The 27771-nt window shown below is 42.6% G+C and overlaps 1 protein-coding gene across 1 annotated transcript in view; it reads right to left on the bottom strand.

Annotated features, from left to right (window-relative positions):
• The window catches only part of LOC122795985 (cGMP-dependent protein kinase 1-like), a 1306845-nt gene that overhangs the window by 62882 nt on the left and 1216192 nt on the right, over positions 1 to 27771 (bottom strand). Inside the window, exon 16 of the mRNA XM_044064466.1 lies at positions 8597 to 8738. Coding sequence (XP_043920401.1) covers positions 8597 to 8738 — 142 coding nt within the window. The remainder of the gene's footprint in view (positions 1 to 8596; positions 8739 to 27771) is intronic.

The following is a 27771-nucleotide window of genomic DNA, read 5'->3' as shown; positions in this document are numbered from 1 at the left end:
GCACTGCTAAGGTTTACGCAAATTTGATAAGCACAGCTAAACTTGACATTCATTTTTTTCCTGTTTCCCTTGTTTGCACTAAGCTATGCACCATGCAAACACTGGCAAAATAAATAAATAATCAATAAATAAATAAACAAAATTCATGGAAAGCAATCTATGACACTACAAAATGTTAGTACACATGAAATATTTCCACATAGGTGTGGATTTGAAGTCTCACTCCAATGAACCTTCAGAACACAGTAAGGGTGCCTTATCCTTCTTTGCCATACAAACTCCTTTTCAGTAGGAAACAGAAATCATTCGGTATAAAACCAACTGCAAAATCATCTGAAGTACTATGAAACCATATAATAGTTATTTGTCCTTGTATTCTTTTTGGATGCTGTGCACTGAGTGATCACACAACCATTTATGAGTAGTGCTTGTAAATATGCAGCTCTGTCTTACCTATCTGTGTCTGTTCCTCATTCTTGTCTTATCTGACCAGCAATCTGAGACATGAAGTCTGTAAGCCATTCTATAACATAGTCCTTAAAATGTGTGAGGAGATTAAATGAAATAATATAATATACAGCTGCCACAAATGAAGGGGAGGTTGGATGTTAGTGAACATAACCTGTGAATTGTGTACTGCTTACTTACATTTCCAACCTAGACAAAATTACTTCTAAAACTGTGTAAGTCTAACCTGACATACCCACTGGATGTAGGGCAGCCTGGATTGATGTTGTGTCTTCATTCCCCCTACAAGTAATCAGTTACAGTTGCAATCCATTAAAAACAAACAATGAGGAGTGCCTGTACTATGTTAACATCTGATACACAGAGCCAAGTATTTGGGATTCAGCAATTCTAATGAGTTCACACCTCATTTGCATCTTCCCTGTGCTGACAGCCTGAATCTACACACCATAAAAAGGAAACAGTGTAGCTAGGGAACCTGAAGGTGAGACGTGTTTATGTAGAGAACTCAGAAAAAAAGGCTGGGATATATCTGCACAGAAGATTACTGAACTTGAAAAGGTATGCTTGCATTCTTCAGCTCTATACTGCATATGCTGAAATGTCATTTAGAAAAATCTGTTCAATATTTATATATATTTTCATTAGCAAATGCTGAAATTTTATTTGTATATATCAGATAGACGTGTACTCATGGTATGGGTATTTTGTTAGGGCATTTCACAGGATATGTTGCTATTGTTGCTCTCTCTTTTTGTTTACAGCCAGTTATTCATATTTCAAATCTCTAGACTATTTTATGTTTCTCCAGTGGGTAATACTGAAATGCTACCTTTTTTGTTTTGTCTGCAAGCAGTTATTTTGCAGTTATATGACACTTATGTGTATTATCCTTCTGTTGTTTTTTAGGACACCTAAGACTAAGGTACCCATGGGGTATCAATCTCTGAAAATCACTCTCCAGTGACCCTAAGAATTAGGTCATTGTTGAAGATTTTAAGCAACATGGTGCCTTTCTGCTTGAGAGGGGACATGGAGATATGTCAGGCAGAATGCAAATTTGGCACCAGATAGTTGCAAATGCCAATGTAGTAGGTGACCACAGCAGGATATATGATATGGCACACAATAGAGCCACTGACACTATCTCATTTGCATGGCGAAGAGCAGCTGCAGTGGCCACTGATTGGATGGGTACCAGGGGGACCTCCTAAAGAACCACCACTAACAACAGACAAAGAGTTCTTGTCCACTGACAGGGATCTAGACAGCTCCCATGAAAGTGCAGAACAGCATGTCCTTGACATTGTTGCTACTGTTTCAGGGACAGCAAGTATGTCCCAAGAAGAGCTTCCAGGTAGGCTTTTGAATCTCAATTGTTAAATACTGTCGTATAGTAAAATATTTACATCAATATGTTAGTTCTGTTTAACAAGAAATTGGTTGGGGGATTGAAGATTGCTACAATTAACAACACATTCTCATTGATTACACATGAAGCTTAGGTTGGCCTTGATATCCAAGTTCTGGTGGAAAGTCTTGTTAATAAACATATAAAGGGCAAAACATTTAACCCCCTCTGTCACTGTTAATTGTGATGATGTTGTCCTTATTTTTTGCTTAACTTCCTCCAGAACCATCTGGCACAGCACACATATTTTCATCTGCACATGGTGACCAAATATTATGTCAGTACTGATGGAGAAGGAGAGGAAGAGGGGGAAGATATGCCTAAAGGCAAAAAGATATGAGGAAATGTAGGAGTGTGGTAGTGAGGGTAGGAACCTTGAATGTTGGTAGTATGACTGTATAGGGAGAGAGCTAGCTGATATGATGGAGAGAAGAAAGCTTGTTGTATTGTGCATGCAGGAGACCAGATGGAAGGAAAGTAAGGCCAGTTATGTGGGAGGTGGATTCAAATTGTTCTATCATGGTGTGGATGGGAGGAGAAATGGGGTAAGATTTATAATAAAGGAACAGTATGCCAAGAGTGTTTTGGAGGTGAAAAGAGTGACTGAGTGATGTTTATGAAGCTGGAAATTGATGGTGTGATGATGAATGTTGTTAGTGCATATGCTCCATAAGTGGGGTGTGTGATAGATGAGAAAGAAAAATTTTGGAGTGAGTTGGATGAAGTGATGAGTGCACCCAAAGGTGAGAGAGTGGTGATTGGGGTGGATTTCAATGGGCATGTTGGTGAAGGGAACAGAGGGGATGAGGAAGTGATGGGTAGGTATGATGTTAAGGAGAGAAATGCAGAAGGTGAGGTGGTAGTGGATTTTGTGAAAATGATGGACATGGCTGTGGTGAATACATATTTTAAGAAGAGGGAGGAGCCTAAGGTGACATACAAGAGTAGAGGAAGATGCACACAGGTGGATTATATCCTTTGCAGGAGGACCAGTTTGAAAGAGATTGGAGACTGTAAAGTGGTGACAGGGGAAAGCATAGTTTGGCAGCATAGAATGGTGGTCTGTAAGATGACGTTGGTGATCAAGAAGAGAAGGGAGAGTGTGAGGATCAAATGATGGAAGCTGAAAAAGGGTGATTGTGAGGTGGAGTTCAAGAAACAGTTAAGACAGACACTAGGTGGCAGTGAAGAGTTATCAAATAGCTGGGTAACTACAGTAGAGCTGGTAAGGGAGACAGCTAGAAAGGTTCCTGGTGTGACATCTGGACAGAGGAAGGAGGGCAAGGAGACCTGGTGGTGGAATGAGGAAGTACAGGAGAATATACAGGGAAAGAGGTTGGTGAAGAAAAAGTGGGATTGTCTGAGAAATGAAGAAAGTAGTCATGAGTATAAGAAGATGAGGTGTATGGCAAAGAAAGAGGTGGCAAAGGCTAAAGATAAGATGTATGGAGAGTTGTATGAAAGGTTGTACACAAAGGAGGGAGAAAAGCACCTGTACTGATTGGCTAGACAGAGGGACCGAACAAGGAAAGATGTGCAGCAGGTAAAGGTGATAAAGGATAATGAAGGAAATGTACTCACAAGTGAGGACAGTGTGTTGAGCAGATGGAAAGAGTACCTTGCAGGGCTGATAAATGAACAGAATAAGTGAGGGAAGGTTGGATGATGTGGGGATAGTGAATCAGGAAGTTTAGCAGATTAGCAAGGAGGAAGCAAGGACAGCTGTGAAGAGGATGAAGAATGGAAAGGCCGTTGGTCCAGATGACATACCTGTGGAAGCATGGCAGTGTTTAGGAGAGATGTCAGTGGAGTTTTTAACCAGATTATTTAATGAAATCTTGGAAAGTGAGAGGATGCCTGAGGATTTGAGAATAAGTGTTTTGGTATTGATTTTTAATTATAAGGGTGATGTGCAGAGCTGTAGTAACTACAGAGGGATAAAACTGATCAGTCACAGCAGGAAGTTATGGGAAAGAGTAGTGGAAGCTAGGTTAAGAAGGGAGGTGATGATAAGTGAGCAGCAGTATGGTTTCATGCTGGGAAAGAGCACTATAGATGTGATGTTTATTCTGAGGGTGTTGATGGAGAAGTATAGAAAAGGTCAGAAGGAGTTGCATTATGTCTGTGTGGACTTAGAGGAAGCATATGACAGGGTGTGTAGAGAGGAGTTGTGGTTTGATATGAGAAAGTTGGGAGTGGCAGAGAAGTATGTAAGAATGGTACAGGATATGTATGAGGGTAGTGTGACAGAGTTGAAGTCTGCAGTCGGAGTGACGGATGCATTTAAGGTGGAGGTGGGATTATATCAAGGATCTGTTCTGAGTCCTTTCTTATTTGTATTGGTGATGGACAGATTGACAGACAAGATCAGACAGGAGTCCCCATGGACTATGATGTTTGCCAATGACATTGTGATCTGTAGTGAGAGTAGGGAACAGGTTGAGGAGACCCTAGAGAGGTGGAGATATGCTCTAGGGAGGAGTGGAATGAAAGTCAGCAGGACTAAGAGACAATATATATGTGAGAATGAGAAAGAGGATAGAGGAATGGTGAGGATGCAGGGAGTAGAGTTAACAAAGGTGAATGAATTTAAATACTTGGGATCAACAGCTCAGAGTAATGGTGAATGTGGAAGACAGGTGAAGAAGAGCATACAGGCAGGGTGGAGAAGAGTATCAGGAGTGATTTGTGACAGGCGGGTACCAGTAAGAGTGAAAGGGAAGACTTACAAGAGGGTAGTGAGACCAGCTATGTTATATGGGTTGGAGACGGTGGCAGTGACAAAAAGGCAGGAGTCAGAGCTGGAGGTGGCGTAGGTAAAGATGTTAAGATTTGCATTGGGTGTGACGAGGATGGACAGGATTAAGAATCAGTATATTAAAGGATCAGCTCAGGTTGGATGATTTGTAGACAAAGCCAGAGAGGTGAGATTGTGATGGTTTGGTCATGTGCTGAGGAGGGATGCTGGGTATATTGGGAAAATGATGCTAAGGATGGAGCTGCCAGGTAAGAGGAAAAGAGGAAGGCCTAAGATAAAGTTTATGGATGTGGTGAGAGAGGACATGCAGGTGGTTGGTGTGACAGAACAGGATGCAGAGGACAGGAAGAAGTGGAAACAGATGATCCGCTGTGGCGACCCCTAATGGGAATAGCCAAAAGAAGAAGAAGAAGACTGCTGAGCAGTTCAAAGAAATATTTTAGTGTGTGATGTTAATGTCAGGACTGTTTTGTGCATTGCTGTACTCTCTGTAATAGTGGCACCACTGTTAGCTTATTAGCATATATTAGACTATAGTAGTGTAGGTATTATTTTTTTCCTGTATTTGTTGCTTATTATCACAGGTGATTAAGACAGTTGAAGTATGAGACTTCTACCACCTGATGTCAAGGTATCAGCAGATTCTGATATTGATGGTGGCCAAAGAGGGACACAGTGAGGGGGGGGGTGCAGAGGTTGAATCTGACACTGAGGTTGACATACAGCCATCCCCTGAAATTCTATCGGACACAGCCAGTAGGCCTACACCTGTCCATTACAGTCAGCCCTCAGTTACTGGACAGGTAGAGGGCAAGACAATCAATCAGGGAAGTGTGGTTACTCTGGCTTCAGTACCTGTTGACTCTGGCTGGAGCCAAACTGTGGGTGAGGTACCATGCAGGAAGGTTGTTAGGGTGCTCTGAGGAGGCCTGCTGTTCATCATCCATCTGATCCGGGTGTCTCTTCCTATGCCACTCAACATATGTTTAGTGCCATCATGGAGGTGCTCCAGAGAAATGCTTAGGGTTGTAGATGTGGTACAGGATGACATGTGTCACTGCCTCCACCATGTTGCCGATTCAAAGGTAATACTGAATGACTGTCACAAATGCCTTATGAAAATTCCATGGAGTAAGCAATTAGGTTACCAGCAGGTATAAACTACATGTTAGTTGGACAGTTGTATATTACAAATGCATAGGGAAACTGGGGATGAATGGCCACTGTCAGAAATATATGATTTAGTTATAAAAGAAATAAAATAAATGGAGGAAATCTAGAAAAAAAGCAATCCTGCTGCTGTGATGCTCAGGTGTAAGAACCTCATTGTTATTAACAAACTTCATGTTGCCAAATAGACATCAGTCACCATAAAACTGCACTAGAAATTCACTGTCCACTTTGAAATCCATAATATACTTTATTCTGCCACATAAACTACAAGTAGCAAAAGTGTTACAGAGTAAAGTGTCGAACCGCTTTTAAAGCTGTTCATTGGTTAGGTTTGTATTTCATTTCTGGTCACCATTTTTATGCTAGAAGGGGGAATGTCACTACTTTTAAAGGTATCAGACACTTCATGATCCTGCACTTTTTTTTGACTGAGAATACATTGAGGCAGCTAAAGCTCTCCATATATTAAAAATAATTATGATTGGGTCTCTGGTCCTAACATCAGCCTGTTATCTGTTTTCAAAATGGATTTCAAGACTATCATCACTTACACTTTACTGTCAAGATGAATATCTTTAAATCTGTTTTATCGGTTTTGAGAACACATAATAACCAGGTTGTGATCAGTCATCAAACCATCTTCTTTGTCTAATGGCAATAATATTTTCACCTAGATGTTGCTGCTAGAGGACAACTATTGTCCTTATGTCAGTGAATCTTACTATGTGAATCCTGAGTAGCAATACTAAGACATGTTCCAAAGTATTATGGCTGTATGGGAGTTTACTCTTGGTACAGCAGGAATGAAGTTCCTTGTCCAGACTGTTATCGTCTAGCATTGATTCAGAAATTGATGGTTCAGGCAAAAGCTACAGTGGATATCAAGTATCCACAAAATACAGAGCTATGAGCCCATCTTAGAAATGACCTTTTGTACATGGCAATATAATTGCATAGGCTTTGCAGTTACAATCAGAGAAGCAGCATTCTGTGCCACAGTAGACAGCAACAGTACTAGCAGCTGCATTTTCAAGAAATGTCTTGTATGCTCTGAGTATGTGTAAGGAATGTTTATACTACTTTTCAGCCAAATTTAAAACATCTGAGGGGAGCAAAATACTATTACCCACCTTAACTCTGTAGCTAGCCACTTAGCCACTCATAAACTGGATGGGAAATGTTTGGAAAAATGAAGAAAACATGGAGATAGCCCATTATGGTTAATCATAGAAACACATGACAGATATGTTTTTCAGTGCTTGTTATTATCATCCATGAAAATTCTAATTATACACATGACTGTTATTGGTGAGCAGAAAATTACAGTCCATGCAGTGTTCAATTAAACCAGTTGCACAGAAGCAAATGAAAATGACATCAGCATTTTTATTACAGTACAAATTTAAACCAAAGGTCAGAATGTGCTAACTACAGGACTAGTAAATGGCAAATAGGTGAAACTATTCTAGGATTAGGCCCAAAAGGTATACTTTTCCTAAAGGACATGGTATTTCAAGAAGACATGTAAGACAGCGAAGAAATGTTTAACACCTGTGTGGCCTACTACTAGTTACTAGACAAGTGCATGTGGAGAAAAACATTTGCTATATAAACATAATAGGGAACCAATGACAGCTAGCACCTGTCTAGTGGAAACCACTGCCCTTAACTCACACATGTAAGTATCTATAGCTCTATAATAGAAGAGTTTATTACTGAGACCATTTTCAGAGGAATATGACTAAGCAGTTTTGTACCCCAGGAGACATGACAGACCAGTCCTAGTGATCATGACCAGGTCTGGAAGCTGGGAGGTTCATATTGTGAGAATGATGTCATTCCTTAGGCCACAGAGAGCTTGATGATCAACATCAAATCACTATCACTAGATGACAGATATGCTCGTGCTCTGTTATACTTGGTGCAGGACACCCCCCAAAAGGTATATGCAGGTTATACATCCAAGTCAAGCAGGGGCATAAATCTAGTATCTCAAGCTCCCGAGAGGACTTATAGTAAAGCTATATCTATAATGGCACAGTCAGTGTGTTTTTGATTAAAAATCAGTACTGTTGCTAAATAAGTATGGCTAAGTAATATTAAGTTCTGTATGATGGGAATGTGAGAAAAAAACAAACAAACCTGATTCCACTTTAAACCATTATAAAACGTGGGATTCAAGGACACATATTCATGGGCATTAATGGCAACGTCAGATAGACGCTGGTATTTCAAATTCCCTTGAAGCATGTATCATTAAGTAATTAACCTAGATTATGTTTAAATTGTCCTCTTTACCCTAGTTTCAAACTTAAATGTGGTGGAATATAGCATACATACTAGTTATCACATTTATAGAATTACTCAGATGAGTTTGATTTGTATGCCTTTGTTAATGTTTTACTATGAAATTTATATTAAGACTAATGCTCCTCATAACATTTGCAAGATCTGATTCATTAGATCATGTCTTGAGCTCTCTTTGGACAGTTTCATCAAAAAAGGTAGCATTTAAATATATAAATAAAAAAATGCACATTTCACTATGGAATCGACTTTTGAGATGAAATTTTACAGGATTACTTCAAATGCAAAATTCAGGTTTGGAGTTATTTTAATGATTCGCATTCAAGTTACAAACCATGTCTAATCAGATAAAATTATTTTTAGAGAAGAAAAGATGAAATATGGACAGTAGTGATAATAAGGACAGATTTATGTTATAACTAAATGAAAAAATGCATATAATGTGAAATAAACATAAAAGAAAAGCAGATTTTGTTTACCAGTTTAATATAGCCATTTTTATCCATCATCAAGTTTTCTGGCTTTAGATCTCGGTAAACAATTCCTCTCCCATGCAAATAATCAAAGGCCTCCACAACGCATGCACTACAGAATACCGCAATGACTTCTTCAAACCGACCACTGTAGAACAAAAAGGGAGATGACTTCAGTTTATCCAAAACAATAAAACAACTGGCAGAAATAAAGAACGAAGTTTGTAGTCAATAAAAAATATATATTTCCACAAAGACAGACAAAGGCCTATAGTAGCTTTAATATAAACATTGTAGTTTATATTAAATATTCATATATTCTTATTTGTGGTGTATAACGTTTGTTTCTGGAAATTACTTCAATTTATGTTTCCTTGTTTGGTATCCCTGAGTCTACTGGTTAAAGTTCATTTCACTGTTAGTAATTTCTCACTCTGTCCTGACAGCAGCCAGTGTGTTGCCTCTTCAAAGAAATGCATACAGTGGGTAGAAAATAACTTGTAATTTTTTACTGTAGAAGGCACAGGGTTTTATTTATGCCCCAACATTGCCACAGTTCACAAGCCAGATGTCTGTAGAGGGGTGCATGTCTTTGCTGGCATACACCTACATCATATAGTAAAGCTATCACACAATACTGCATTCATTGCACGTCTATACAGGAGTGCATGTCTTTGCTGGCACACTCCTATGCCATGTAGCATTGTGGTCACACAATACTGCATTCATTACACATGTCTATAGAGGGTGCATGTCTTTGCTGGCACACTCCTATGCCATGTAGCATTGCTGTCACACAATACTGCATTCATTGTGCTTGTTCACATTCACATCATCCACCAGGGGCAGACAGGCAGTAATCAGATTACATTATCTTTCCCCAGAAAGAGCACAGGGTATCTGCAGCTGGTGTCTTCAACCCCTGAACAGTACTTCATAGAGTAGGAATGTTCATTTTCACCTAGGTCATAGTTCACTCAGATGTTGTATGCTCATTAAATTAATTACTGCAGGCATTTTGCTACCATTAATTTATATTCTGTTTTGTAATAAACTCTTCACAAAATGAAATTCTAAGTACATTTTGTTTTATTCTAATAGTATATACTACATTATTATACAATCCAAAATTAGGTAACCACTTTGAAATAATATGACATGCTGTGAAACATGTTACATGTTTTATGAGTGGGAATTTGCAGCTGTCTGTTTTCAGCTGTTTTGCTTTCCACATCCACAAGTCAAACAATATTCAAAGGATCAAAAAGAGATACTTAGAGAAAAACACAACTACTATTGTCATGTTTTTCTATTGCAATACTAGAAAAGGTCAAGTTAGTACAGTTAAGCTGCTGCTGCATGAACTCCAAAATAAAAAAGGAATAAGAAAAAGGGGCAATGTTAGTATGACAAATAGAATATAATTTTAGGTATACAGTAGATAAATCTTTTAAATGAGTTATTTGGCTGATTTTTATTTATCTTTCATCAGATCTCTCAAAATGGTAGCAACAGATGGAAAACAGACCAATGATAATGGCCGCATCTTGGCCAGAACCTTTACCCAAATTAAGTCCTTTTATTAAGGGAATATTAGCATGGCTTTGCTTGAACACAGCAAGAGAGTTACAGAATCAACATTTTTTTATGGGAGAGATAATTAGGAACTTTATCTCCAATGAGTGTTTGGCTCTCACCTCTCTTGTTAACATAAGGTGATTCACTGCACTCTTATACTCACTAGACCCCCTTACCCCCCAACAGTACTGAAGTACTGCAGAACTGATAGTACAGTCTTAGTTACCATAGCATTGTTATATAGACATGGCTTCATGTCACCAGTGTGAAAATCACTTTCAATACTTCCAGACGTGTCTGGCTGTGGATACTTAGTAACATGTTTCCACTACTTTGCCTTTCAGCTGTGGACCCTCATTGTCCCTTAGGAAGGTGCTAGGTAGTATAAAGTTCTAAATGCCCCATGTAGAAAGAAGATCCACTTTCAGAAGTGTAGTCTTCCCCTGTTCGGTCATCTAACACCTAGAGCAAAAACTGAATGTGGTTTGTCATTATTGCCAGCTCTCAGTTAGTACCAAAAAGACCAGTTTAATAGCTGTAATTTCTAAATTTTGGCAACATGGAGTAATGTAACCTTTTGTTCCTGGCATCTTGCAGTGGTAGTTCCTATGTTAATATTCTTAAGTTGACATCAGTGGCTCAGTAAACACCACAGTCACCTTTGATGCAGAGAGATCATAAGGTTGTGGGTTCTAGTTCCATGCCAGGTGCTTGGATTAATTGCTTATTACTAAAACTGCAGTGCAGTATGTGTGTGTGTGTGTGTGTGTGTGTGTGTGTGTGTGTGTGTGTGTGTGTGTGTGTGTTTGGGGTGGGTGAGGGGTGCACTCTTAAGTATGCCATCCTTTAGATGACCTGCAAAACCAAGGCCTCATTTGCTGTTAGCAGTAGCTTAGGTGGCCGTAAAAGATCCTATGTGTACTGAAAGAAAGGGTATTTTCCTGATAACACTGTCAAATTTCTCTGAGTCAGTATGAATATCACTGTAAGTCTCCACTGAAAAAAAGTACAGTGAGAGTAACCCAGTCAACAAATAAACAATAGCCTAGAAATTAGAGGGATTATTTTGATATAAAGTAAAGCTGTGTGAAAGACATGAATTTACTTCATATGAAAGCTTAAGGCAGTACTTTAAAAAAAATGAGACTTGTCAATGTTCATCTACTCAGCAACCCACGCATCAAAGTAATTCATGCCCCAACACAATATGTTACTACTTAGTGCAGAGGCTCCACAATATGGTACTTTGCATACAAAATATGGAAAGAACAAGTCGTACTATACAGTGGCACAAGAAAAGTGTTCGGCACCTGAGTATTGCTTAAGATCTTTGGCCATGATTAATATTGCATTGTATTACTGGCATATTGTATAACATTACACCTAGATGATTTATACACTGATGTGATACTCTGGATATATACCAGTAGCAAAGTATCAGTATAAAATATCAATAATTCATGCTATTATAACCAGTGAAAAATTATTTCATTGTTCCCCATGCAGCATTTGCCTGTACTATTATCAAGTGTCACACATAGCCGTGGGTACGTTAATAGTGTACAATCTGATCTTCCCACCATCTGTACACAAGCACCTATGGACTGCAAAGAAAATCAAATTGTAAACAACTGCCTTTAGAAGAGATACAGAGTTTTAAACATTGAGAGGGAGAAGTGTTCCTACTATTTATGGAAAATGTACAGAAAGTCTCCTAGACTGTTTTCAAAATGGTATGCTGATGAAATCATTAGATATTGTGGCATTGGTTACACTACAAGAAGAAGGTAATAACACCATCAGATATATGCAGAAGAAATAAGCTCCAGCATAGGCAAAGATTTTCAGTTTTCCTGATATGTTAATCTAATGTATGTAACTTATATATATTTTTCTTTTTCTTTTTCTTTTTTGGTTTTACTGCTTGACACCAGATAGATGGTATGATGACAACAAATATCTTGTACATCGTGCAGACATTTCTGTATATTTTTAGATGTAGCCACATCAGCAGTACTTTGTCCTACATCCTTTATGTCATAATTTTTACAAAATATCCCTTCAATTTGGCATATTAAACTACATGATAAGAAGTGAACTGAAAGTTCACACTTCACATACAAAGCATACACATCTACAGAACCTCAAAGCAGTCCAGTCCACCTAAGACAATTCTAAACAAAATCTTAAATTATTAAGAATAAACTAAAATAAAGAGTAAGTAACATATGGACCACACCTCCCAGTCACTTCTATTAAATTCACATAATGCACCCACATAATATACAGATGACACTCACAAAACAACATTGCCCACATACATCAACATATAAAAATAAATTCTTTAAGTCTGAAATGAGAAAGGTAAAAAAAAGCAAATGATGAAGAATAAAACAAAACACCGAACACATCTAATGCATCAGAATGCAGCTTTACTGACAAAACTGACCTGATTATATTTAAACACGTTAAGGATCAAATAACTAAAAATATATAAGTAGATAGATAAAAAATAAACAAGATAAAACTAAGAAATGAAATCACCACACTCAAAACCATATTATGGGCCGGATTCACGATGGCTTGCACGGAGTCTACGAGTAGAGTAAGACCCCATGCAGCCATCATGTCCGACGAGCGATCCACGAACAGCCTGTAGGGGTGTGTAAGAGAGCTCCTAACACATCTCCTACATGGAGAGGGCTGTGATATGCAAATTACCTTACTTGCAGCTGAAAGGCATGCAAATGAGGAAAATTTGCGATCCAGGAAGCAGAAACCTGTCCGAGTAGGAGACGTGTTAGCTGCAGAAATGTACTCAGTTGACAACTGAGTACCGTTCTGCAAATAGCACAATGGAGCCTTGTCAGCTCCAAATAAAGGTTGCATATGGTTGAGGAAGCATGCCAATGGCCAAATATACTGCCATTGGAAAGTTTTCCTGATGCAAAATTAAAATAAAAATAATTTTTTTTTCGCCGATTTCAGATGTTTAAGCGTAGCACAGCGCCGTGCAAATGGGGTGCACTATAAAAATCATAAAATAAGGCAATAAAAGCCAAAAACATGGAATTTATGAAAATAGTCAAATTTCAATGTAAGGGAATAGCAGGCTGAAGACAACATGGCCACCGAGTAGGGGTTGCTAAGGGGAGAAGCCCAGTCTAAGACATGTAACCAAGCATTAGTAGGCAATCCCATGTAAATGAGTGTTAGGATAGTGAATTGCACTTTTACATAGCAAATGAGCACAGTCAGAAAAGTGTAGGAGTAGGATATGGGGAGGAACAGCATAGGAGATAGGTGCCATCACAAGAGGGGTATGTATGAAAGTAGTGCAGCTCATTGGAGGACAGTGGCATCTGTTAGGTGTCAGTTAGACATCATGGAAAGAGGTGTGTCAACAGGTAGGCCAGGGAAAGCCAAGAAATGGAAGGTGTATACTGTGGATAACACCAAAGTTTCTTGCTAAGCGGGTATGCGCGCGTGTGCACGCCTGTAAACTTGAGTAAGACAGAATGCATGCATGGAAGCGTGAGGGCACACGTTTAAGCCGGAGTTAGCATGTACAAGGCTGTTGGAAGACCTCTAAACCTGTTTGTGCTGGTGTGCATGCATTTTAACCCGAATAAGCAAGTTTTAGTCCATCTAAGCATGTATGCGCGTGTGTGAGCTGCTGTGTGCATGTTTGCGCTTGTATGCGCGTCGCTCCCCCTGAGGAAACAGAAAAGAAAAAGGAAGCACAACAAATAGCAGGAAGCTACCAGGTGATACTAGTAGAGCTAGCAGGTGAAAACAATCTGAATCAGGCAATAACACAGGCAGAATACTAGCCTAGCCCAGCCCAGCACTTAAAACTCTGCAAACAATATTGCAGTTTGTTTCTCACAAGAGACACTGAAACACTGGAGTATGCTACTAGAAGTGAAAACTGAAAAAGCTTCACTCAGACAAAAAATGCTAGGGGCTGCCATTGATGTTATAAGACAACATATGCAACATGCTGAGGGTGTTGACAATGCAAATGCTGCCGGACAACCCACAGTGAGGAGACGGAGAAGAGTGTACAGGCCCCGGGTCACCTACCAGGGGTTACATGAGCTGGAGATAGTGGAGTGCTATAGAGTGGACAGAGACCTCCTGCAGCAAATTGTTGAGCTGTGCAGGCCACGCCTCACACACAGAACCAACAGAGGGGAACCCATCCCAGTGGAAACCAAGGTATGTGTTGGCCTAAGAATACTAGCAACAGGTACCTTTCAGAGACCAACTGGTGATATGATGGGGATCTCACAGGCATCAGCATCCAGGGTACTGCACCAGTTCCTGGATGTCATGTCAGCACATGTGGTGATCATGTATATTTCCCCAATTCCCGTGAGGTATTCGCCAGCAATATGCGTCTCTTCTAGCAAATAGCAGAATACCCTGAGGTAGTGGGTGCAATAGACTGCACACATATATGCATCAAAGCACCAGACGGTGAGCGGGTTAGGCCTACATTAACCGCAAGGGCTTCCCCTCCATCAACTGCCAGGTCATGTGTGATGCCCAGGGCATAATACTGAATGTGTGTGCTGGCTACCCTGGAAGCTACCATGATTCCCATACCTGGCATCTGATGCAGCTGTACCAGACATTTGCCAATGGGGACATCCCACATGGTCACTTAGTGGGGGATGCTGGCTATGCACTGGAGCCGTGGCTGATGACACCCATCAGAAACGCACACACACACCTGAACAAGAATGCCATAATGAGGCATATGCACAAACACGAAATGTAATTGAGCGTGTGTTTGGGTTGCTCAAGTCATGGTTCCGGTGCCTGGACACATCTGGTGGAGCCTTGCAATACTCACCGACTACATGTACGCAAATTGTCATGGTATTTGCTATGCTACATAATATGATCTTGCGAAAACAGCTGTAACAGGACCAGCATAGGCCTGGGCCAAACAGCCCCCCACCAGTGCCAAGGCCATCACAGGCAGAGCGTGACTTGGAGGAGAAACAACCTGAGCCTGCCCCAGTAGGCAGAAGGAGGCGTGCCCACTATGCCTTGGCCTTGGCAAAGAGGCAACGCATAGCACATACACTGGCTCAGTAGGAACCCTGGAAATGATACCTCTCTCTGACTCGCACATATAGTAAAAGGGATGCCTAACTTGACACTACCTGTTTCCAAACATGTATAGGGAGTGCAGTATGTGCATCCGACATAGGCAGCTCTGCAGCACCACCTGAGGCATGATTGCCATGTGTTAAGCAATGTAAGGTAGTGCTAAACAGCATTTACCACCATGTCGTATATGCAAACTTGATGACCTTCAGTAGCATCCTACCTTCACCAAACATGAGGCCACAATATGAAGACAAGATGATCAATTACAACAATTGGCTTAAGTATTGGTGTCAGTGAAAGGGGATTCAATGCCTGTCAGCCTGGGATGAGATGCTCAACAAGACATGATGCTTTGCTAGGGATGGGTGTCACCTATCACCTATCACCTGTGGCCTATTGGATATTGCCAAAGGCTCTTGTCACCCCTTTAGTGCCTTTTCTAGGTAAGGCTCAAAAGACAAACCCACCTCCATAGGTATCACAAGGGATAAGAAAGTATAAGTAATGCTGCTCAATGCCAGAAGTCTAAACTGCAAGATGCACGCACTCCAAACACTCCTCAGCATGGAGAATGTTGATATCTGTGCAGTAACAGAAACCTGGTTCAAGGCTCCCAAGAGCACCCTAGCATTCACAGGTACACCTCATACCATGCTTTACAACTGCAAAACATGGAACAAACTACAAAAGGAGTGTGAGTATCAATATTTGTCAAAGATACCCACACCCCCAGGTTGGTGGCACAGCATGAAGCATCAGAGACTACCCATGTGTAACCAACAGTGGGTAAAACCACCTTCCAGTTCATAGCCTGCTACAGACCACCCTCCTAAACCCAGGAAACACAATTGGCTGACTGGAGAACACATGAAAATATGGAGATCTCCCCAAACACCATTATATTGGGCAGCTTCAACCACCCAAACATACACTGGGAGCATTACCCTAGCTCCAACACCCTAGGCCAAAGGTTCCCAGAATTTATAAACCAAAATGCTATGGAACAACTTGCTACCACTCCCACAAGAGGGGAAAACATACTGGACCTGATCATCACCAACATGGGGACTCTATGCCCAAGACCAGAAGTGTATCCCTCACTGGTACGATCACACCAGATAGTAATCTCACTGGATATTCACATCCCCACCCCAGCCCATGGCCAGAAAACCACAGTGAAAAATGTTCACTAAAGCATATGTCACACACCTCAAAACTGAGGTGGAATCCTTCACAGCCCCTGTGTCTGTGGAAAATACGGCCCTGACCTCATAACCCTTTATAAACACATTCTATGAACACTGTCAGGAATGCATGGATCATGCAATCCCAAATAAAACCAAGTCCCAATCCTCCAAAGGCAGGCATCCTGTTTGGTGGACCCCAGCCATAAATAAACCATACAATACAAGGAGGAAGCTACTATATTATATGATAGATCCAAATCACAAAAAGGGAAGCCATCTCTGACCAGTATTATTGAAAAACAACGTCCACACATAAAATTGTCTAAGGCCATCTGTGAGATAAAAATCGCACAGGACACCAAGGATAATAACAAGGTATTCTTTACTTATTGTGGGAACCTGTGTGGGAATCCCCAGATATGTTCAGAATTAGTCCAAAATGACAAACAATACATCAAACCCACAGACATTGCCAACATCCAAGCTGACAGGTTCAGTGCAAACTTCTCCCCCCCTCCCCACAAAAAGGGCAAATATATATCCCAGCAGAGTGCTGGCCCCCTGACATCACAGATGCTCAGGTAACAGCCAGCCTCTCCAAAGCAAAACACACAGCATCAATGGGACCAGACGGTGTCCTGGGCTGTGTCCAACATGAACCCCAAGAAGAATTGAATACACACATAAAACCACTGTTCAATGTCAGCCTTAGCACATGATATGTACCCAAAGAGCAGTGTACAGCAACAGTGGACCCTCTCCACAAAGGTGGTGCCTCAACGGATACTGCAAACAATCGCCCCAGAAGCCTGACTAGGTTGGTCTGCAAAGCTATGGAAAGGATCATCATGGACCTCAGAAATAAACATATTGGGGACACACAGACACTGGATCCTACCCATTTTGGCTTTGTTAAGGGCAGATCCTGCCTCTTAAACCTGGTTGAGTCATTTGAAACAGTCACCAAGGCCATTGATGAGGGGATGGTGGTCCACACAGCCTTCCCGGACCTTGCAAAAGCCTTCCATACAGTACCCCACTTGGTCATCATAGATAAGATCACCAGCTTCAATAGAAACCCCTATGTCACTAGATGGGTTGCAAACTGGCTCAAGGACAGAACCCACATGGTCTGAAATGCTGGAGCCATGTCAGACCACAAACCAGCTACAAGTGGCATCCCACAAGGCTCAGTCCTGGGACCTCCCTTGTTTGGTATATATTTCTCAGAGGTACAGACCAACGCAGAAGGACTGTTGGTGAACAAGTTTGTAGAGGACTGCAAACTGGGCGCCATAATTGACCCTCCAGCTGACACAAGCATCCTACAAAAGGGCCTCATAGAAACAGACAACTGGTGCCAGAGCCATGTCCTCAAGCTAAACACAAAACAGTGTATAGTCCTCCTCTTTGTCAAAAAATAAGTGCCCACAAATGACTACATATGTGGTAACCCATTAAGTATGGAAGAAGTGATAAGGGACCTGGGGACCCAAGTCGATAGCAATCTCACATTCGACAACCATGTGGCCAAAGTGTTCAGAGAAACATTTCATATAGCCCACCTAATCATGAAGGTAATCACATCTACATCAGTGGAGGTCATTGTGCCTCTTAACTCATCCTTCATCAGGCCCATAATTGAGTACAATGCCCCTTGTGGGATGTACCTTTTCAGACACCTGCAGCAGCTGGAAAGACTACAAAAGTACCTCACCAGGAGGATCAAAGGGCTCAAACACATGCCATTCACTGCCCAGTTAAAGAAACTGCAGCTCCACTCAGTGGCATACTGCCTGCCCAGAGGCGATCTGTGCCAGATGTATAAAGCCATGTCCAACTTGGAATCAATGGACATGCCACACCTTGGAAAATCAGAATCCCATTAAGCTATGCGCTCAAGAGACCTGAACCTCAGGACTGAAATAAATAGGACATGCTGGAGTGACAGATCCATAACCCAGAGGCTCCCTCCACTCTTGAGTAAACTCCCACTCCAGGTTAGCCAGAGTCCCTCATTGACTCTCTTCAAGAGGAATCCTGATGAGTGGATGGGAGATTGTAGGTTTACCCTGGGTATCACTTCTATGTCACTGTTAGCCAGAGGCACAATATACTAACCATGACAAATGTAATGGCAAACTCCACTTAAAATGTGTGTTGAAAGCCAAACACAATCTGGCTAGGATTATAAATGCCCTAGGGCAGATAGCCTAGTATGAACCTATGAAAAGAATCACACACACACCAAGTAGTACAACTGTGGTCACTGTGGAGTAATGTTTGCCAATGTCCACCCAAGATGGTGAATACACAGCAATGTCGGACAAGTCTGGTTTAAGTAGGCCATAGCTGAACAAAATGCAACATGCTCATAGTTGCCCAACTGGCCCATAACTAGTCTGGTCAGTATGAGCATTTACAGCAATAATGGGACTCAAACCCATGATACTGTGCACCATAGTGAAAGCACTGAAACACTACACCATGACAGTATTGTGGTGTTCAATTAGTATGAGAGAATGTTGCCAAGTCTTTGCAAACTATCCCATGGAAACCCTGCAAGCACAGCATAATCCCTGTTGAGTTATGACACAAAGGAGTCTGGCAGTAAGAACACAGCATGACTTCCAACACACACAGTACTAATGTCAATATTGGTCATGTTCACACACAGCCACAAATGTAGTGGACTTCAGATCACATATGGAAAGGTCACACTGGGCATGCTCACACATTTGGATAAATGAGGCACATGTCAGGCAACAAACCATGGAAAGCCTGAACTGGGCATGCTCACACACTTAGGCCATGTCTGAGTATAGCAGTCAGTCACACATATCTGGCAGTTGTATGTGTTAAGCCAGGAACCTCCCACGATCCAGCAATCCACCCTGTGCACACAGTTAAATGACAACAGATACATATATTAATATACCGGAACCCTGTCATGATCAAACATGTTACGCAGATGCACATGTTGTTCACAGAAACTGTGAAAGCTACGGCAATAAAGACCTGCAAACAGTAGCAGCAACAAATATTGTGCATCGCAAACATAAACATAGGTGCCGAGGTGAATACTAGGCTGTCTGCCCTGGGGAATTCATAAGCCTAGGCAGAGTGTATTTGGCGTCTGCCTCCCCAGTAGAGTAGCCTACTGTGCCTCTGTAAAGTAGGTCACAGAAGGCACCCTTTAAGGCTACATTGCTGTGCCTCTGTCAAGCAGGGACACAGTGGAGATCCCAGGGGTGAATTTGCAATTTCCCATCCATGCGGCTGTATTTTGCTGGAAGAGGGTTGGTGAGGGGCTATGTCTAACTTTAATTGGGATTCAATTCCAGAGTGAGGGGAGCCTGTGAGTAATGAATCTGTCCCTGCAGCATGTCCTATTTATGTTTGTGCTGAGGTTTACATCCCTGGAGTGTGTAGCTGTAAGGGTCTTGAATGTTATGAGGTGGAGCATGTCCATTACTTCTGGTTTTGAAATGGCTGTGTACGTCAGGCATAGATTACCTCTGAGTAGGCGTTAAGCAACTGAGTAGAGCTGGAGATCCTTTAGCTGAGCTGCATAGGACATCTGTGTGTAGCCCATGATTCTCTTGGGGAGGTACTGTTGTGTTCACTGTAGTTGCTGCAGGTGTTGGGTAAGGTACACCCCAAAAGGGGCATTGTAGTCAAACATGGTCCTGATGAGTGAGTAGTACAGGGCCACAATGACCTCACATGATCTACATGCAAACACCGATGTGAGAAGGAGGGCTATACAAAGTTCTTAGCAATGACTCTCTGTCAATGTGATTAGCAAAGGAGAGGTTATGATCTATCTGGGTCTGTGGGATATTGCTCTGTTATGTAGTAGCTTCCTCCTTCTGTTGTACAGCTTATATATGGCTGGGGTCAACCAGACAGGTCTCCTGTTTTGGAGGAGTCATGGTTTTATGTGGGATAGCATGATCAATGCATACCTGCAGCTGCTCATACAATGCGTTTGTAAAGAATTCTGCAGATTGGTCTGTATTAACCTCCGGCATGGGGCCTCTGAAGTATTCCACCCCAGTCTTCACAAGTGCAAAGTCTGCTTTTGAGAAATTCTTTACAATGATTTCCTTGGCTGGGTGTGGGGACAGGATATGGATGTCCAGGGAAAGTTGATCATGGTCTGATCTTAACAATGACAGTTCTACCTTTGGTGTGGAACATAGAGTCCCCATGTTGGTGATGATCAGGTCCAATATGTATTACCCCTAGTGGGTGTGGTGACTGGTTGTGCCATAGCACATGTATTCACAAATTGTAGTGGCTGTAGGGTGATGTTGAGGGCTTGAGTAGTATCCCCAGTCAATATTTGTGCACCTGAAGTCAACCACTATAATGGTGTGTGTGAAGACCTTCATATCCGACACTGTTCCCAGGAATGCCAAGTGTGGTTGCTGGGTATGGGTGGGTGGTCTGAACTACACACCAAACCAAAAGGCACTTTTGCACAATGGTAGGTGTATATGTATGGCCTGTATGCTTAGTGCAGTGGGACCAACCCAGAGGTGTGTGTATCTGTGATGTATATGGATACCCCCCTACTTGTGTTCTGTGTCACAAGTCCTGTGGTCATGAAGCATGGTATAGAACATAACCTGGCAGTGCCAGTGTGCATATATGACCCTGAACTAGGTTTCTGTGAATGCACAGATATTGTTATCCCCTATACTGAGGGATAGTTAAAGATGTACATTCTTCTTTGGAAAGACTGATGATGTCAGCACCCTATAAATACAGCAGGAGAAGGAAAATCATCCACTAATGCAAATAGCGTGCTGCACTAATGCATCTGTTTCAAGTATCATAACATAGTTAGGTAGGGGTTTGAATCCTACAAATGTCAGGTGTGCGTTTGTGAATGCGTTTTGTTTTCATTATTGTATGGCATATTACTATAACAGTAATTGCCATGGGGCAGGGGTGTGTGTATGTCTGCAATTCTTTGTGAAAGGAATGGCCATTTTGAAGACTGGGATAACACACTAAAAGATGTACATTCTTCTTTGGAAACATTGATGATGTCAGCACCCTATAAATACAGCAGGAGAAGGGAAACTATCCAGTAATGTGAATAGTGTGCTGTGCTAATGCATCTCTCTCAAGTGCCATAACCTAGTTAGGTAGGGGTTTGAATCCTGCAAGTGCCATGTGTTGTGTGCTTTGCTTTCATTATTGTATGACATATTATTATAACAGTAATTGCCATGCACACATCAGGTATGTGTTTGCCACATACAGATATGTACCTGTGACCTTTAATAGTTCCTATGTGTGAAGCCTGCCCCATATGAATATAGCTGTTACCTTTGCCGCCATCTGCCGCAGCTTACCAGACCTTAGGCCATACATGTATGTTGGTGACAATGCAAGCTACTGCAGTGATCTGTGTCCTAGGCCAACTATGTGGCACACACCCATGAAAGCTTTGATAGATTAATGTGGGTGACAGTTCATGTCTGCAGTATATGTCAGACATGTTAAAACACAGCAAAGTCTGTGAGTGATGGTCATCCAGTGTAGGTGTATGGCAACTGTTGCAGATATGCATACAGACACCTTCTTGCTTAGGTGATACACAGAGGGACTGCAGAATACCTTTGGAAATGTGAATATCACAGGATAGACAAGATAACACCTGTCCACATGTACACACTATTACCCGTTCTACATGATGGGTGCTACCACCTACATGGTACTGTTGGAATACTATGTTAACTACATGCCGATGACAATGCCACAGTAGTGTTACAGCAATATACCATGGCTTGGACAACAGGTATCTGTCCGTATGATACCCTTGTGGTGGTTAGGTGTGTCATGTGTAGAATGCATTGTAGGCCACTGTATGTATTTGCAGTCATGGATGGACATATCCATAGTGTGTTGGCATGTACATGAGACTGCTATATGCCAGAGGGTTTTGTTCCCAGGGATGTGTGGGGCTCAGTAACAATGGCTACTGGTATAGTGTAGTACTGCAGGGATATCACTGACACCAGGTTCCTACGTCTGTGCATTAGTTGAGGAGACACCATGTAATGACCACTGAATGTCAGGCTATGTAAGCTGTGTATACTACCAGAATGCAGACCATTGACATGTGGAAACCGTACCACCCACAGCATAGTGTCAAACCATGTCATGTTCCATGCTGACCATGTTCACAAACGTTCACCTGCAAATCGGTGATGCAAACATCACACATGTACTGTGCACACCCCAACACATGCAGGCACAGGTACACACAACAGCCATGTGGCACATGTGCAGACAGTACACTTTGGGAATTAACACTGGTGTATACAAAACTGCAATGACAAACATAGTTAATGCATCATGCATGCTCGAATATACCCACAACAATATCATTACACTGTACTGTTAACAACATGATAATATTACTACAGTGCTATGTAGTCACCCTGTGCATCAGTACCATGCTATCCTGTTCCAGCATCAATGTTACAGATGGCAGGAGGTGGCACAGTTTCATCATATGCACAGGGTGTGTACTTGGTTTGCCGGAGTCTGCCACTGACACATCCAATCGACATGTATGTGTGTGTGTGTTAGTGAGGGACAACAGTACAAGATGGGGCAACGTTGCTGTGATGTGTGTGTGTATGTGTTAGCCCTAGGTGTTAGCATTATGTGTGTGTGTATGCATGCACACAGTTCCACCATGTGGCTGCCATATATGGGTGTTTGTGGACAGCCACAGACTGTACCTGCCAGGTCATACAGGTCACTGTCTCTGGCCACGGACACGGTACCTGTGCCTGGCAGGGGTGCTACGGACAGTATCAGGTACTAAGCTAGACTGGATACTGTCATCAGAAGCAGTGGGTTGTTGACTGAACACATGTCCCTGCTGGGACTGTCCAGAGCCACGTGCACGTGGTCTTCTAGGACGGTCTAATGACAGCACAGACCCAGCATTGCTGGGGCTGGTACTGGCACTATGGGAGCGGCTGCGGGTTTGTTGTCATCCGCGATGACTGGCAGCTGATAATGTTGCTGGCAGATGTCCACGTCTACGCCTCAACCATCCTGCACTGTCCTGGCTCCTGGACATGTAGTTGTGGAACAGATCTAATGTGTCCCCCCAACGTCTATCAATGACTTCGCTGAGGTTACGAATGGCAGACGCAACGTCACGCATAGTGTCATTCATAGCAGTGCAATGTGCTCTAAGCTCCCTCAGACCCTGTCTGGTGTACCATTCCATACGTGCCTGTGCCTGCATTACAGCCCGGAACATAGCTGAGGTTGATAGACCTCTGTGGGCACGTCTGACAGGGGCAGTACAACCACGGATGCTCCCACAAGAACCCCTGGACATCTGCCTGTGTGGTACCATGTCAGGAATCTGGCCATGGCTGCTGTGAGGGGATGCATGTGCCAATGATACCACACTACCCTGGTCAATGCCCACTGTATGCTGTCCCTCAGCTAAGGACATTGGTGACAATGGATGTATCGGCAGGATGACTGTGCGCATTGATGGGGTTGACTGCTGTGTACTGTCAATTGGATGACCAACGACAGACCCTGTCACACCTCCGTGTGCCATTACACATGTATCATCATTAGCACTATCCCCAGCAGTGGCTTCAGGTTCCCTGCTGCACTCCACCAGAGCAACATCAGAACCTGTGAGAGGAAGATAGGAAACACAGTTTACAAATGTGTACATGGTATTAGCACACAGGCACACATGCACACATGCACACATGCACACAGGTGCACATGCACACATACACACAGGCACACAGACGCACATGCACACATGCGCACATGCACACATGCACACATGCACACAGGCGCACATGCACAAAGGCGCACATGCACACAGGCGCACATGCACAACACACATGCACACATGCACCCAGGCACACATGCACACAGGTGCACATGCACACATGCACACATACACACATGCACACATACACACAGGTGCACATGCACATATGCACATGCACACAGGTGTACATGCACACAGGTGCACATGCACACATGCACACAGGCACACAAGCACACAGGAACACTCCTCAGTACAGCAGATACAAACACAGACACACTTGCAATCCAACACATACACAATACTGTTTTAGTGTGGGTGACCGTTTCACAAGGAAAAACATCACTGCACACATGTCAGCATGCAGGTTATGTGTTGCACAGGAACATGCAGTGCAAGTGTAGACAGCCCTTCTTAATAACAGTATACGTGTACTTGATGCTTGTGTGTAGTTGTTCAGTGATTGTCTCCACCCTGGGACACAATGTGTACAAGAACATAACAATGTTGTGCAAGTGTTACAAGCTGTGGGTGCATAGATTTGCACACACACACACACACACACACACACACACACACACACACACACACACACACACACACTCACACACACACACACACACACACAAACACATGATGGTGCTACACAATAACAGTTATGTGTACTTTTGTGGTCAGTAGAACTGGATATGGTGTAGTAACGTGAGCCATGATCAACATGCTTCTTGTGGTCAGTCAACAATAATAATGTGTGCCAGACAGGCAGCTAGCATGCTGTACCTGAAGTGCAGTAACATGACTACATCCACAATTACACAGCCACTTGTTACATGGGTGTGTAAGGTGGCCAATAGTGAGCATTGCCTAACATGAATGTATTATTTGTTCCAGACTGTTGCACAAAGACATGATAGGCCTCTACCCCTCAGGTATATTATGTGTGCTGCATAGATAAGTGGGATGCTGAAGGCTGGACATACAGCAGATGTCATAATTGGACATGTGTAGCAGGCTAAGGTGAAGTGTGTATGCCAAACATGTGTGTGTTGTGTACATGTGTATCTTGTATGCCTATACAATGTCCAGTACTGTGTTGCCACACATGTGTGTCATGCTCTGTGTATTGCATGTGAGTGAGGCAGCTACTGAGAATAATGGGATATGCATAGTCTCACAGCAAACATGCACAGCATGCATTATGTGAAGGTGTGCTACATGTGCACACACTGCACCTCCATATGACATGCACATGTCATTAGCATTAGTATTGTTATTACACACTCACCAGCATGGATTGGCTGCCTTGCTGTCACTCCAGAGGGACCTGCAAACATATGAGAGTGATTGCTAGTGGCCACAACTGTGCCTTTGATACTGTGAGTATGATAAAGTACAGTAGTACAACAGCTGGCTTTGACAGGTGTACAGATTATGCTCAGAATATCAATCTTGCAGAAGAATGGGCAGGTTAACAGCTAGACAAACAGTACACATCTCACACACGCATAGACTACCAATACAGAGAAAAGTCAACTACAGATATGGGATGTTACCTGCACACTCCATTTCAACATGCTGGGTGGCTCCGGCCTCCATGATGACACATGTTTGTGGATGTTCTTGTTGTTGGCCTGGAGCCACAACACTTAGGAGGTGCTCCTCCACACTGGTGAGGGGGGTGGATAGGTACCCCACCACCTGTGGCAAGCTGTTGTCTGTGGATATCAGGCACGCGCTGCGGACATGTCTAATTAAATCACTGCAGTGATGGCGTACCTGCTCATATGTCCGGTTATGCATGCCTATGTCATTTACCCGACGGACAAGTTCTTGCCACAGTGCAGCCCTCTCATGCTGGTTCTGACTGGTCCTGGAAAACAGCACACAGTAATTCTGCACCAGGCTCTGGTGGATCTCCTGATCCTCTGCTGCTGTATAAGGTGGGTTTCTCTGATGTACCATCACCCTGGAAGGAAGGAAAAGAAAAATATGTGAGTAAGTCATGTGGCACACCTAATATTCAAATGTACTGATATCACTTCACTGCCATATATAGCATTTGCCTGTCTATCAGGGGATACACATGTTCGATACCACATATCAGTGCTCAGCCCACAACTGTCTGACAGTGCCTGCCACACTCCATACAACAAACTAGTATACACCAGCACTCGGCACACTGTTTGGGATACAATGCACAACCTCACACTGGGGTATGTATCAAGCTAATGGATGAAGAATATTGTCGTCCCATGCAATGAATGCAATACACATGTACAGTTTCAACAGTAATCCACCCTAGTCTTTGATGCATTACCCCTACCTGACATACGTGCACAGTTTTTACTAAAGCCAGCATACTGCTGTCACAGAGTATACATGCTGCCAGGTACACACACATACCCTGTAACACACATGTGATTGTGGCCATGGTACAGGCATCATTACACACACATTACACATACATACAACACACAAATGTATGACGACACAGATGAGCATTAACTGTGTACCTTATAGTACTGTGTGCCCCTACTTACAGATTCCTATGCATGAGGTATGTAATCTGTGCAGACTACAGGTAACACACCAAACAGTGTTACCACAGAATGTGAACATACACCATACTGTAGTGTTTAGGCCTACAACATCAGGTAGGACAACAGTTCATATGTGAGCTGGATTCAACAGCAGTACCACTTACTAAGCATACATGTATTGCTTCTGCCTATGATGGGACACCGCAGTCGTACACAGGGAACTACGACACAACATATGCCAATATACTATGTTTGCATCCTAATAACTGACACATCTTTCTCTGGTCTCACACCAAGGACACCAACTACCATGACAGACACAAACTCACGCTAAGCTATCACACCTTTACAGACCTTGCACACAGTCAGTGTCACACTCATTCAATGTCACATATCTGGTATTGCACTGAGTACATGTGTGTGTGCATTGTGTCATAGGTAGGTACTATGCTATTGGCCCTGGGTCTAGGGCAGCCTAGCCATATGCTACCCTGCCCTTTGGTACACATGTACTGTGATTTTACTTGCTCCTGTGAAATGGTTACACACAGGTGACTCACAGGGCATATTACCCATCTCCATGACATTCATCAGGGGTATGTATGACATCTACTAATGAGGAGCATTGTTTGTTAATGCTGGGTGGTTTAGTCCAGGGTATGGCATATTTGTGTACAGAAACCTGTACCTCCAGCATGTGCTGTTTAGTGCGGTGACAGGGATTAGGGCCCTAGGTCATGTAGGCTGGACGGATTGTGAGGTGTTGCCATGGTGGTTGGCCAACTTGTATGGGTGTGACATAACTCTGTATGTCCAGCACTGGTAACCTCTGTGTAGGCAGTATGCAAGGCACTCTAGCTGTGGTTTTGTGAGTCAGTCTGCATAGGGAATGTGTTTGTGGCCATTATCAGT

This window comes from Protopterus annectens, chromosome 2.part2, assembly GCF_019279795.1.
Source record: "Protopterus annectens isolate FY-2018-M chromosome 2.part2, PAN1.0, whole genome shotgun sequence".
Lineage (NCBI taxonomy): Eukaryota > Metazoa > Chordata > Ceratodontiformes > Protopteridae > Protopterus > Protopterus annectens.
Note: the sequence above shows the minus strand (reverse complement) of the source record. Positions and strands in the feature narration are given on the sequence as shown.